The 14,178-nt window shown below is 42.3% G+C and overlaps 2 protein-coding genes across 2 annotated transcripts in view; both read left to right on the top strand.

Annotated features, from left to right (window-relative positions):
* Positions 1–10,223, top strand: part of col4a6 (collagen, type IV, alpha 6) — a 111,926-nt gene extending 101,703 nt beyond the window's left edge. Inside the window, exons 30-48 of the mRNA XM_069672016.1 lie at positions 984–1,154; positions 1,247–1,390; positions 1,660–1,782; positions 1,907–2,088; positions 2,165–2,228; positions 2,343–2,417; positions 3,074–3,181; positions 3,271–3,378; positions 3,500–3,571; positions 4,484–4,603; positions 4,696–4,812; positions 4,994–5,155; positions 5,252–5,350; positions 5,510–5,662; positions 5,827–5,943; positions 6,072–6,263; positions 6,759–6,930; positions 7,054–7,168; positions 7,389–10,223. Coding sequence (XP_069528117.1) covers positions 984–1,154; positions 1,247–1,390; positions 1,660–1,782; positions 1,907–2,088; positions 2,165–2,228; positions 2,343–2,417; positions 3,074–3,181; positions 3,271–3,378; positions 3,500–3,571; positions 4,484–4,603; positions 4,696–4,812; positions 4,994–5,155; positions 5,252–5,350; positions 5,510–5,662; positions 5,827–5,943; positions 6,072–6,263; positions 6,759–6,930; positions 7,054–7,168; positions 7,389–7,649 — 2,555 coding nt within the window. The 3' untranslated portion in view covers positions 7,650–10,223. The remainder of the gene's footprint in view (positions 1–983; positions 1,155–1,246; positions 1,391–1,659; positions 1,783–1,906; positions 2,089–2,164; positions 2,229–2,342; positions 2,418–3,073; positions 3,182–3,270; positions 3,379–3,499; positions 3,572–4,483; positions 4,604–4,695; positions 4,813–4,993; positions 5,156–5,251; positions 5,351–5,509; positions 5,663–5,826; positions 5,944–6,071; positions 6,264–6,758; positions 6,931–7,053; positions 7,169–7,388) is intronic.
* A 251-nt stretch (positions 10,224–10,474) lies between these two features.
* On the top strand, positions 10,475–13,937 carry ankrd46b (ankyrin repeat domain 46b). Its single transcript, XM_069672404.1, has 4 exons — positions 10,475–10,567; positions 11,945–12,287; positions 12,546–12,704; positions 12,889–13,937. Exons 2-4 carry the CDS (start codon positions 11,977–11,979, stop codon positions 13,103–13,105), a joined length of 687 nt encoding a protein of 228 aa, XP_069528505.1. The 5' UTR covers positions 10,475–10,567; positions 11,945–11,976; the 3' UTR covers positions 13,106–13,937.
* The last annotated feature ends 241 nt before the right edge of the window (positions 13,938–14,178 follow it).

The following is a 14,178-nucleotide window of genomic DNA, read 5'->3' as shown; positions in this document are numbered from 1 at the left end:
ACAGCGAGAAATTGTCCATTCATCCATTAAAACTGATTAAAAAAACAATAAAAAACAATTGAGAAATTAAAAAGAATTTAAATAAAATCAATGGGTTAAGATGGACATTCTAGCCGTCAGAGATTAAGAAGAGTAAAATTCCCATCCAGGAATATGACTACTGATTTTTGGTTTTATTTTTGCAGCCAGTACTAACCCTTGTTTGTCAATTTCAGATCTAAATGTAATTAGTTCTAGATATATTTATTGCACATAGGCTTGTGTGGTAGCTAATGTTTTTAGCGCTGCATCAATGAACATAGAGGCATTTTCTACACTCTTAAAAGGACTTTTCATTTTCTGCACAATCCTGCAGTAGTGACAAGTTAGACCAGTTCAAATTGAGAATCATGGATGTGTTGAAAATGGTTGGTCTTTTAAGAAAGTAAAAAGTAGTGGGTAGAATGCAATGCTGTAGCAAACTTTAGGCTAATTCAGTCTGGAATTGCACTTGAATTTTCTCTTTATTTCGGACAAATTTTACAGTAAAAATACAGATTTGATCCAGCAAATATTTACACATTTTAATCCCTTCATGAGTCTGATATTAGCCACATCATGCTAATAAATCTGTCTTGAATGACATTCCAATCTATGTGCAATTTCAGCATAAACAATGCAATAAAACAATGTAATGGGACAACTTGTGTTTACATTATCCAAATATTTTGACAAATTTTGTGTGTGCATTCATAATTTTAAACTGCTTTTTTAAAATATTATTATAAATCCAACAATTGCTTCAGAGGTAGGTTCATTTATTATTAAAAAGGTAAGTTTTATATGTTTTGTGTCTTAATAATATCACGTTTCTAATAATACTGTTTTTTTTTAAGATATATAAATTATTGCCCATCTTTTTCATTGAAAGTGTAAATTATGTCCGTGTCTGACTAAATGTCTCCGTCTTTCCTTTGCCCGGCTATTCATCCGTCCACCTCCAGGTTTCCCAGGTCGCAAGGGAGACAGAGGCGACCCAGGTTTCCCAGGACCTGCTGGAATGAAGGGAACCCCAGGACTGACCGGCACCCCTGGAACACCAGGGCCAAGGGGACCCCCCGGACCTCCAGGACCAGGAACCAGAGAGGGAATCCCAGGGATACCAGGAAGCAAGGGTAGGCTGGAGCTGCCGTTTTTCATCGACATTAAACTTTTAACATCTCCTCACAATCACAACCAAATTGTGATCATTTGCGTCTCGCCACAGGTGAGAGAGGTTTCCCAGGACTGATGGGTTTCCCAGGACTACCAGGTCGCCCTGGAACTCCTGGGTTTCCTGGAGGAAAAGGAGCCAGTGGAGGGCCTGGAAGAGACGGACTCTTTGGCGGCCCAGGATATCCCGGACAGAAAGGTAGCGTGTCTACTCGATTTAAGTATCAGGTAGCGTTGATTTTTGCAAATCTTCCAACAAAACGGATCCTTCCTTACACTGTTTTGCAAGGGCACCATTGCTGCATCCTGGGCTTACACTGGCCAAGATGATTCCGATTGGTTTAAAGAAGCGGCTTAGCACTGTGTGTGTGCAAGACATTGTCACAAGAAGACATGCCAGTACAATGTCAAGTAGAGTTATCTTCAGCCTGTAAGATACACTAACATCAATGTGTTTGTCTTTTGTAGGTGACAGAGGATACCCCGGCCCCCCTGGCTTGCCCTCTCCTCCTTTTAGATCAGAGTTTGTCGAGAAGGGAGAACTGGGAACCCCTGGTGGCAGTGGCCTTCCTGGCTTCCCTGGACCAAGAGGTGACACCATTTCCTTTTGTTTTTATTGATAACTCAGAGAAAGACTGCATGTGTCCCACTGAGCTATTGAGGATTCTTTTTCTATGTTGCACCTCTAACACCCAACTCTTGTGTCTGCCTTCAGGTGATAAAGGTTTTCCAGGTCTGCCTGGTCGTCAGGGTCTGCCTGGACTTCCTGGTTTTGCTGAGCAGAGTAAAGGACAGCCAGGAGATCCTGGGTTTCCTGGGCGACCAGGAACTCCAGGTTTCCCTGGTCCAAAGGGAGAAGCTGGAATCAATGGATTCCCTGGCACCACTGGACCAAGGGTAAGAAACAGCACTAAAATCACAACAATTCAGTAAGTTCAGACAGAGAGATTAAAGTTCTGATTGCTTTTTTCAGGGTGACGATGGTGCACCTGGTTTTCCTGGCAACCCTGGAGAATCTGGTCGCCCTGGTGGCAAAGGTGAGTGTAAATTTCAAGCCACACACATACCAAAGATTTCCTTTTATCAAGTCTATGCATTAACCACATGTCTTGGAACCATCCATGCTTTGACTCACATGTTTTGTTCCTTAGGTCCACCCGGAGATACTTTTGCTTATCCTGGAAGTCCTGGAGCCAAAGGTCAGCCAGGAGATTCAGGGTTTCCAGGTAAGAGTTGGTTAAGCCAACCACTCGTGTTTATGCTACATTAAAAAAGGTTCAGGGGTATTGCTAACATTCATTGTGGATAGATGTAGGCTATTAAAATCAATATCTCTTGCTCTGGAAAAAAAGCATACATTGGGTTTTGCTCTTGTTAAGTAGCTAGTTTAAAGCTTATAAGTACATCCTGAAGAGAACTGTGAAGGAGATTCCTTTTTTTAAAGTTAGCAAACAGTATAGAATAGTGTCATCGGCATAAAGATGGACTTTACAGTTCTTTATTATGCATATGCAATTGTTTTCTATCTGGAATGACCTACAATAGATCATTTAAACTGCTTCTATCTCCCGAAAAAAATATGTCAAAACCAGCAACCCACCTTTTTTATGTTCAGATTCCCCCTTTTTGCTTTCATTTTAACTGCAATTGACACTTAATACATCTGAATACATTTCCTATTCTACCAGGCTAACAAAACCTAATTTCTGTTTGTTTTAAACAAACTTGGTGAAGTGATATTTGATGTTTTCATTTGTCTTCATTTGAAAACATTTTTGTAAACATTTTGTCAAAGGGGTGATCTTTGAACTTGTTTGATTGATCCAGTAGGTTCAACATATTACCAAAAGGATGCCTTACCTGATTGGTGGTTTTTTCTTAGGTGGTCGTGGCAATGATGGTCCCGCTGGTGACAATGGCTATCCAGGAGGTCCAGGTTACCCTGGACAAAAGGGAGCTCCTGGGGAAGGAGGAAGGCCTGGAATAATGGGTAAGAAAAACTGCAACTATATCAAACACCTGAATTTGATGCAAAAACCTTAAAGGACTGGTCTGATTGTAACATATTTGCCTCTGCAGGCTCTCCTGGATTCCCTGGGCCAAAGGGCCAATCTGGCTTCCCAGGAAGAAGAGGAGCAGATGGGATTCCTGGTCTGCCTGGAGGTCCTGGAGGTCCTGGAGCCAAAGGTGAGAAACATATTTTAATGCACATTAACTTTCAAATTTCAAATAAGATGAGTAACACAACCAGGGAAGAATATGAGCGGAGGCTGCAGACAAAACCACTCACTCTGTTGTGTTCTTGCAGGTCTGTCTGGATCCCCTGGTTTGGATGGACTGAATGGACTTGGTGGACCTAAAGGCCTCTCTGGAAACCCAGGTAAGGAACTCATTCGGCACTCTAGAGTCTGAAAGCAGAAACTACTTTTGTGGCTAAATAATGTCCCTCTAATACCCCTTTTCCACCAAGGCAGTTTCAGGGCCGGTGCTCAATTGTGAACCAGTTTTTTGTGTTTCGACTGAAAATGAACCGACTGCCGGCCCCAACTCTTTGCTGGTCTAGAACTGCGAACCGCTAACGTCAGGAGCGAGGGGCGGGGTTGCCGTGACCAAAAAGAGAAACCGAACGAGAGTGTCCGTTTTTCTACATTCAGCTACACATGGAACTAGGAAGGTTAAGGATATAAATGGTCGGCCGAGGAAACAAGCTGCCTCCTTGCAGTTTGGTGCTCGGTGACAGACCGGCGTGCCAACTCACCGGGGCTTTAAACTCACGAATAGAGTGACATCATCCAGCAATGGAAAAACAAACTGGTTCAGAGTTGGTTTGCAAGTTGAACCAGCTCTGAACCAGCACGAGCACCGGCCCCAAACTAGAACCAGGTTCGCGTTGGTGGTAAAGGGGTATAACTTATTTTTGAAACTGGTCCCTGTTTGAAATGTGCTGACTTCCTTAGAAGGTTCTTAGTCCCTTTGGAAAGTAATTGCAATGAAAACATGCCTTGATGTAACTTAGTACCTGCATGCAGAAGAGTGGGCAGTAAAAAGTTTAAATAGGCTAACAATAACCAAATAAAATCAAGGAGTGCATCTCCTTTTTTTACACAAACACTTTTATCAACTGAGCAGGAACTTTGCTAAAGTAAAGTAAATAAACAAAGTAGCACAAGAATGATGCTCTTGCTTAATGTATGAACTAAAAGAAACAGACGTGAACAGTCTTTCTAACAGCTGCAATTTGCAGATGTTGAACGTGAACTGATGTAGGATGTTTTTTTGTGTTTGTCTCCAGGTGTAAGCGCAGGAGGTCGCCCAGGTGCTCCTGGTATTCCAGGCCTGAAGGGAGAGAGGGGCATCTCCTTCCCAGGAGGTCCAGGCTTCCCAGGACCAAAAGGAGAGAGAGGAAATTCAGGTAAGATAATCTTCTGATGAATTAAAAAAATGCTGATTAGATATGAATAATGTTATCTTACAATAATGACTGTTGCTTTATTTTTGTGTCAGGTGGTCCTGGACTCCCAGGGTTCCCTGGTCGGCCTGGACCTCCTGGTCCAACTTTGGGGTCAGATGTTCCTGGACCTGTTGGAGACCCCGGCCTCCCTGGACTTGATGGAGAGTATGGTAAATACATTTCTTCTCTTCTCCTTCATCCTTTCATTTTCTTTCCTTTTTGTTTCTTTTCTGTCCTTATCCCTATTTTGATTCCTGTTTCCTTTCATGCCCTTTCCCAAGCCCAATTTCCTTTCCTCTTCCATTTCTTTCCTTTCCTCTCCCCCCTCTAAACTTCTCCAATCTCCTCCAGGTTTCCAAGGTCCTCCAGGTGCTCCGGGGCCACCTGGCCCAGGCACAGCCCAGGGAGACAGAGGTGATGCTGGTCTCCCTGGCTTCCCTGGCTCCCCTGGTAGGAAAGGAGATTCAGGCCTCCCTGGTGGCTCCGGACTCCCCGGCAGCCCCGGTTTTAAAGGTAAAGAGAAGCTGCATGAAGGAAGTAAAAATATTAGATGGACCAAAAAGGAACCTAAAAGTTAGAATAGTTAAATGATGTATTTTTGCTTTTCAGGAGGACGAGGTGAGACTGGCTTCAGTGGAGGTCCTGGTCTCAAGGGTTTCCCAGGTGACTCTGGTTTCTATGGAATCAAAGGAGCCAAGGGATTTAGAGGTAAGAGACCTGAGGGTTTCCACAGCTAGAAGTTGTAAGGTGATCGTGAAAGCTCAGGAAATTAAGTGACGTTATCAGTATGAGAATTTTGTGATCATTCCCAAACGTCACCCTTCACTTTTTCTCGATCCTTCTCTTCCTCCGTCCATTTCTCTTCAGGACGTCCTGGTCGCAAGGGTATCCCCGGAGTCACACTGTCAGTACCGCCAACAGACTTCCGGCGACCTTTTGGAGAAGTGGGCTTTCCTGGTGAAAATGGGTCCCCCGGTGGCCCTGGAGATCCTGGTCAGCCTGGATTGCCTGGACGTTCAGGTGAGCAGGGAAACATTAAAGCTTTGGAGAGCCAGGCTTATCCACTATATTTATCCTTTTAGGAAAATATACAGTATAATATGCATACAAAGATCTCAATACTAGTGTACTGAAGTAAATATGAAAAAAGACATGAAAATAAACTGCTGTGTAAAATGATGCAGGTCCAAAAGGCCGTCCAGGTTCTGTGGGCAAACTTGGCAGAACTGGATCCGGTGGTCTGCCAGGACCTCTCGGTGACCCCGGACCCCCCGGTTTCCCAGGACCCACTGGAGAACAAGGTCAAACAGAAAGACTTGCAAAAACCACATGAACACATAAAACTCAAAATTCTAATACCTGCACCAAAACCACGATACAGGCAACAAAACATAAACTCAATCTTTCCTGATTGTCTCCTTTCCTTCAGGTCTTCCTGGTACAGCCGGCCGTCCCGGCACTCCCGGCAGCGTCGGCCGCAGTTACAGCATCGGTTACACTCTGGTGAAGCACAGCCAGGACTCCCAGGTCCCCATGTGTCCTCAGGGCATGGCCAAGCTGTGGGACGGATACAGTCTGTTGTACGTGGAGGGTCAGGAGAAAGCACACAACCAGGACCTCGGTATGGAAACACAAATGCTCAGTTGATAGAACATTTTTACTGTGGTATGGGTTCATTTTTAACCTTGTTGTGACCAGAAGGAGCTGCTAAAGCAAAGATAAAACCTCTGGCTTCCATAAATATTTACAGACACCCAACTTAATCCACCAATGAGCAAGCACTTTGAAACAGTGACAAAGACAAACTGCCTTTTAACAGGCAGAAACCTCAAACAGAACAGGACTCTTAGGTGGATAGCCATATACCTCAACCGTTGAATGACAGAAATCTCACTGAAATGTCCATCCATCCATTATCTATAACACTTACCCTGTTCAGGGTCGTGGGGGAATTGAAGCCGATAACTGTGAGGCGACAGCACTTAACACTGCACCACCGTGCAGCCCCTTACTGACAGTTGTTAAATAATTGTGATGTTAATGAGCATTGAAACTCAAACAGGAAATGAAAAAAAAACAGATTATATGACCGCTCTCTCTCCATTCGTCTCTCCAGGTCAGCCTGGATCGTGCCTCCCCAGATTCAGCACCATCCCCTTCCTCTACTGCTCCCCCAACGAGGTCTGCTACTACGCCAGCCGCAACGACAAATCCTACTGGCTCTCCACAACTGCACCAATACCCATGATGCCTGTGGCCGAAGAGCAGATACGACCTTACATCAGCAGGTACTGTACGCTACTTTGGCCCAGCAAACGGTCTGGTGTTCAGTTACAATAAACTATTCTGGACTGCTTGTTTTACAAATAAATGTACCATTATTTGGTTTTAAAAATGCTCTTTCTCTGCAGGTGTTCTGTGTGTGAGGCTCCATCTCAGGCCGTGGCGGTCCACAGTCAGGACATGACCATCCCCACATGTCCCCCTGGCTGGAGAAGTCTCTGGATAGGATACTCCTTCCTCATGGTAACCTAAAATATATTAATAACCATTATCTCATAATAAGGCATGCAAATAAAATCTAAATGTGCTTTATGGAATAAGGCAGTGCATGCAAATTAAAATAATTAATCTGTGTTGGAGAGAGGAATTAACCAATCTGGCTTTCCAGTAGTGACAACAGGAGCTAGTTTGGAGTAAGTAATGTGAATAAGGAATGACATTTGTTGAAATCTTTTCTCTGCAGCACACAGCAGCTGGCGCTGAGGGCGGCGGTCAGTCCCTGGTGTCTCCCGGCTCCTGCTTGGAGGATTTCCGTGCCACACCTTTCATCGAGTGTAACGGGGCCAAGGGCACCTGCCACTACTTTGCCAACAAGTACAGCTTCTGGCTCATCACCGTGGATCCCAGCCAGGAGTTTGTCTACTCGCCAGGGCAGGAGACCCTGAAGGGAGGCCAGGAGCGCTCCAGAGTCAGCCGCTGCCAAGTCTGCAGCAAGCTCTTGTAGTAGGAGGAGGGAGACGTCAGGAGGTGCTATATCAACTCCTCAATGGATGAAAAAAGAGGTGGAAATCCATAAAAACAAGAACACGTGACTGACTGAATGAGCCCCTCTCCTGCTGTTTCAGACATCAGAGTTTTTATCCGCTTTAGGAATGAATGGCTTGTTTAAAAAAAAAAAGAGAGAGAAGAGTTTGAGGGAGGAAATGGAAAGAGAAGTGCTGCGGTGTGAACGCTCTTCTCCAGATTATCACTGACAATGGTGCTATTGTTTATGTTCTATATGTTTATTATGTGTCTGTTTTCTCGTTATGGTTTCGGGCGAGAATCATTCTCGGCTACCTCGGAGAGTGCCACCCCCTTTGGATAGCACTGCACCGCTTACACACCAGGGCTGAATATCTGCTACAGATAAGTCAGTTCAAGCCAATAAAGTCAAACATCACTATGTTTAAAAAGGTTGGTTCAACTCATAGACCGTGTGTAAGAAGTGGATGTCACCCATTGGTTTGTGGACTACCATTTTGTAGCCTGAATTTGGCATTTTGACCGTCACTATTTTGCCTTTTGGAGCCAAAAGTGACCATGTTTAAAAGAGAGCTTGAGAGGAGTGAGGGCTACATGCTTAGTCATCGGCTGACGCTAGCGCTAGCACTAGCACTAGCAATAGCAATAGCCCTTTAAAATAAGCAAAATTCACTAAATGGGTTTTAAAAAAAATAGCAAGTAAAGAAAGAAAAGCCTCATGTTTGGCATTTTGGTGTCAACATCTTGGTTTTTTTGGAGTGAGGTTTTAGCAAACCCTTAGTCATCAGCTAACATTTAAGCTAGCTTGGTTAGCAAGATGCATCTTCACTTCACAGTGATACTATTTGTGATGCTAAATTCGGCTAGCTTAAACAGGCTTCAAACTAAATGTGCCTACCAAAAAGTTGGAACAGTCGACTCCTCAGAGTGTTGTCAACCACAAGGAAGCCACTCCAGAAATTATACTATGATTTATCTTCCATGTTACTCCGAAAGGGACCAAAATTTCATTCTGAATTGAAAGAGCTTCAAATACTCAATACCATCCAGTGGAGTTGCCCCCTACTGGTCAGCAGAGAGAATACAGGTTTCAAGCACTTCCGAATTGGCTTTACTACTTAGACCGAGAGGCTACGTCCACTTCTTATACCCAGTCTGGGGTTTTATCTAAGGTCTTAATGGTTGAGTTTGACTTTGTTTAAAACGGATCTATCTGAAGTAGGATGTAACTTAACCTGGTTCTGGTTCAGACACACTTTTTTAGTGAAACAGTTGCCAAATAACTTTGCTTTGTTTGTATTTTTTGCCTACTACAACCACTTTAACTGCAGTGATGTTAAAAAAAAAAGTGTAGTTATTGCGCAAAAACATGCAAAATTACCAGTGCAGTCCTTTAACATTACATGTTTCATATGCCTGTGATCTCTGTATATTATGGTGCTACGATACCCTGACTTGAAAAGCAACATTTACAATAAGTTCTTTATAAACTGCATGCATTAAATAGGCTAATTAGCACTTCTCCTCTAAATTGCTAAAACGGAGCCTCTGCAACAGCTAACTGTAGTTATAAATGTCTTGACTGAGGCCATTCATTCATATATATTGCACTGATGCGAACTCATATGGGTTAGAACAATACAGAAGGCAAATAAAAGGGCAAACTTCCTCAACATCTCCACCTTCACAGGCTTTCATCTGTACGTTGTGACCAAAATAGTGTTTTTTTTATCACAGTAAATCATTCACTTTCATTAAATTTGCAACAGAAAACCAAACACACTCTCTGATAGATTGTTAATTATTGCTGTACATAGATAGTGCTTACTGTATTTCCCAGCAAAGTATGTTAGAGCAAAAGTCTATAATGCTGTTCGCTCTTTATTTTGTTTTATATTTTTTTATTTTCCAGTCTATGTGTCTTTTCTCTGTCGTTGGATAAGAAAGAGGAAGAATTTGTTAATTTTTAAATCTGAACTGATCATTTTTTTCATTGAGTTTGGTTTGCAATTTTAATTGTCTCCTCTTATTATCCTTGGGCAGTGAAAGCTAATGGGTGACTTGTAACCACTATGACCACTGTGTCAAGCACATAGCTCTGTTTCTCTGTTGGTAGCCCTGATTTTATGTCACATTTTATTTCTTGTGTTTTCCCTTCTTTCTTTGTCAGCCTTTGTTGTTTTGTAATCTAGATTGTAATTATTTTACTTAAGTCATGATACTATCCCCTGGTTTTATTTACTGCAATGGGAGGGAATGGGAAGATAATAATGTGTACATTAAATATTATGGGGGAAAAATGCCTTTCGGAAAATGTTTTATATGGAAAATATATTCTATTCACTGATGGTTTAACAGACGCAACAACAGGTTTTATTGTCTGTTTGTTTTTTACCCCATGTATTAAGCAGGAAAAGGTGCCTGGAGTGACAGAAAAGAAATACAGTTTTCCTCAAAGAGGATCCATAACAAAAAATAAAGTGGTCATAACATGTCTGTTACTGTTATGTGTATTTTTGTGCTCACACACTTTGAAATAAAGTCTCTAATCTAACTGAGTGCAAATCAGAGTTTTTACTCATAAACAATGGGCTATTTTGGTGATTTCGTGGTCGCTGCAGGTGTTCCTCATGCTTTTTTATATGCTGAGAATATTTTATGTGTTTTATGTATTTAACAGACTTAAATGGGCGGATATATGGACAATAAATAAATCAAACGCAATAAGCAAGTAAAGCTCTTATAACTACACTCGACAGTAGATGGCGACAAACGCCTTAATGTTGCCCCCATTAAACCGACGAAGAAGAAGCATCAAAACAACAACACTGCTAGCGACGTTAGCTCGAAGGAAAGCGACGTTTACTTTTTTTCTTCTGGTTGGGGACATATAAACAGGTGGGTAATATAACTGACAGCCAACAGAGAGTCTAAAGTGCGATTCAATTTCATGTGTACCTTGACTACAATTGTTTAAACATGAAATGAACATTTTCTGCTGCGTAAAACGCTAGCTTGCAAGCTAACAGTACTCCGCTAGCTTCTTAACTCAGACAGCATCATTATCAGACGCTTACGTTTTTATTCTCGTATGTTCTGTGTAGTCGATGTGTGTATAACTAAGCTAAGAGATAACATGCAGATAAATATGTAGTTGTGATTATATTTCGCTGCCTTCTGTATCACTGCAAGCTTGGTAATGCTACACTTAGCCGCTTCAGCTACAGGTAGCGACTAGCTAGAAGAAAGCGAAGAAATAAATAACATTTTAGTTCGCTGTTGCAGGGTTTAGGTTAATGTTTGCAGTGAATTATCCTAAACATGTTCAGGTTAATGAAATACCTGTATTTAGAATTTCAAAATAGTCCCACATAATGTAGCAGTATTTTTGTTGCATTGATTCACAAAATAATGTTAACAAAATGTACAGGTAAGTCTGAATTAATATCTGATAAATGTTGATTCTGTCATAGACACCAATAATCAAAAACAGACCAGAGATGGTTAAAAACAACAGACAAGAAGGAGCAGACGTGCAATATTAAATCAAGTTTAGGAATAGCAATTTACTCAACAGGACTCAGAAACTGAGGACTTGACTGGTGTCTTTATCTGTCATTCAAATCTGTAGGAAATACTGTCTGAGGGGTGTATTGGTTTGTTGTGACATTGTCATCAGTATGTCATAAAAATAGATAGATAAGATAACCCAAGAGGAATTGATTAAAATGTTGTTTTCCTTGAACATGCTTTATGGGCGAGGTTGACAATGTAACAAGGCAACACTTACACCAGATAAGATAATACCATATATGGGGAAAAGTGTGTTGACAGTCCTGTTTACAGAGTTCCAGCTCATATTTAAGTTGTCCAGTTTTACTGCTCTTGTAGTGACTCGGCACCAGACAGCTGAGTCACAGTTAGAGGCGAGCTGCTGAACATAATGGAGCATTTAGCAGCTAAAGAGCAAAACATTCCCCTCAGGGCTAGGGTCACTGAATGATAATGTTGCTCTGTAACTGCTACATGTGTTACTGAGCGACTGTTTGGTTTCAACATCTTGTGCTAGTGATGCATTGAACTGTCTGCTGTATGATTTATTTATTTTTACCTGTAATTACCACAAGAGGGCGTACCTTGATCATTGATCAGGTTTTATAGAAAGAGCCTTTTACTCCTCCATCCTTAACAAGATATTTTTAGACCTTTTTTGCATCCTCCTGATAATCATCTTATAAATTATATTGAAATATATTGTTTCTCTGTTTATTGCAGGTACGCTGGAATTTTCTGATACCCACTCGGACATGTCCTATGTCTTCATCAACGACTCGTCGCAGACCAACGTGCCTCTGCTGCAGGCCTGCATTGATGGAGACCTGCCATTCGCTAAGAGGCTCCTCGAGACCGGATGCGACCCAAACATCCGGGACAACCGGGGCCGCACCGGCCTGCACTTAGCCGCTGCGCGAGGGAACGTGGACATATGCCGCCTGCTGCACAAGTTCGGAGCCGATCTCTTGGCCACGGATTATCAAGGAAACACAGCGCTGCATCTGTGTGGTCATGTGGATACTATACAGTTCCTGGTTTCCAACGGGCTGAAGATCGATATCTGGTTAGAAAATGAAAGCTTTCAGTTAATCTTTTATGAGAAACCTTCCCTAATGTTCAACATCAATTCTAACAGTAACATTTTCTTAATGTATGACTCTAACTATTCTCTATTTCATTAAAGCTACCACCTTCTTTAAACTGCCTTTATGTGTGGGTGTGTGATAATGTGTGTGATGACACTTGGTCAGTGTGGCTGGGATAATTACTGTGATTCTCCAGTCTGAAGATCTCTGTGCCTGTCGGTTGTCCTGTGTCACAGTAACCACAATGGATCGACCCCGCTGGTGCTGGCGAAGAGACGCGGCGTCAACAAGGACGCCATACGTCTGCTGGAAGGACTGGAGGAGCAGGAGGTGAAAGGCTTCAACAGAGGACCCCACTCCAAACTGGAGACCATGCAGATGGCCGACAGTGAGAGGTGAGAGTGCCGGAGGAATGGACTAATCCAGGCCTGTTAGTCAGATTGGTGTTAGCTTGAAAGGGATCATGAATTGTCAAGTACCTGCCCTTTGTGTTCATTATGAACCCGTATGAGGCCAAACCTCTTGGGAGAAGCAATGAAAGTATCATTAACTGTTTGTTGTTTCCTCCGTCTGTCTCAGTGCGATGGAGAGCCACTCTTTACTCAACCCTAACCTGCAGAGCAGCGAGGGCGTCCTGTCCAGCTTCAGGACCACCTGGCAGGAGTTTGTGGAGGATCTTGGCTTCTGGCGAGTCCTCCTCCTCCTGGTGGTAATCGCCCTCTTGTCCCTGGGCATCGCCTACTACGTCAGCGGGGTCCTGCCTTTCTCCACCAGCCAGCTTGAGCTAGTGCATTGAGGGAGCGTGCTGAAGAAGAAGCATGGGGTTAAAATTAACAAGACTTCTGCTATTAGCCATTTATACAGAAATCCACATTTTTGCCCAGTTCTTGTCCTGTTCTTGGTCGCCTAGACAGGAAAACATCATATTGTATTGTTGGTGGAAATGTTGTTTCTAAAGAGAAGTGATAAAAAAGGAACAAAATTACTTAATTTGAAAGCACTCACTAATGCTCTGTAACATATCCCTAAACGAATAACAGTTAAAGCTTCTCTATATCTGACAGCGAGTAAACATGACGCTCATGTTTGGTTTAATGCAGTTATCAGTGACTTTTCCTTTATTTTCTGTTACATGCTGTGTCTTGCCAATGTTTTGTATCTTTAATTTTCTTATATGTCCAATCTTTCAATTGTGTTATTTATCAAATATGTTCTGTATTAATTTTCCTGCATACTGTTTTATTTTGTTTAAATCCTGCATTTATTATGTAATGATTCTTATTCCGACTGTTAAGGTTGTATCGTCTGATTGGAAAAGCACCTTGACTGTCTGCCTTGTATGAGAGGAAGCATCACAGCAGCTCATTAAGACATTCCCGACGGAAGCATGCAGCTTTTTTCCATTAAAATCTACCCTGTAAGCATCACTATAGACACAATGCTCATGAAGTGTAGGATTATGGCAGCAGATTATACGCGTTTTATGTATGTTCATTTTATCTTAATGTCCCTGTAAACCATGTAGTTTTTATTTGATTTTACCTTTATTGATTTCCACTGTACCATAACAAATCTGAAGTAAACGCTAATTTAACGTGGAATAAATGAATAATCTTGTGTGTACGTATGATTCTAATCAACAAGATCGGTGCATTAATACACAAGCTATTACCAAGGTCAAGCTGAATTCATTATTTTAGAATGGCGGCCATGTTCCTCTGACATCACGCTCAAGGTTGGGAGGCTAAAATGCTGTTATCAAAAACCTTAAAACCACAGCTAATGACAGAGCCCACCTGATGGCCCCAGGTGCCCTCTGGGATAAACATTGATATGGGTAAGTGCCCTCTACAGTAGCTCAATGAGCCT

This window comes from Semicossyphus pulcher, unplaced genomic scaffold, assembly GCF_022749685.1.
Source record: "Semicossyphus pulcher isolate SPU_LCO1_2020_fin unplaced genomic scaffold, fSemPul1.0.p SCAF_21, whole genome shotgun sequence".
NCBI lineage: Eukaryota > Metazoa > Chordata > Actinopteri > Labriformes > Labridae > Semicossyphus > Semicossyphus pulcher.
Note: the sequence above shows the minus strand (reverse complement) of the source record. Positions and strands in the feature narration are given on the sequence as shown.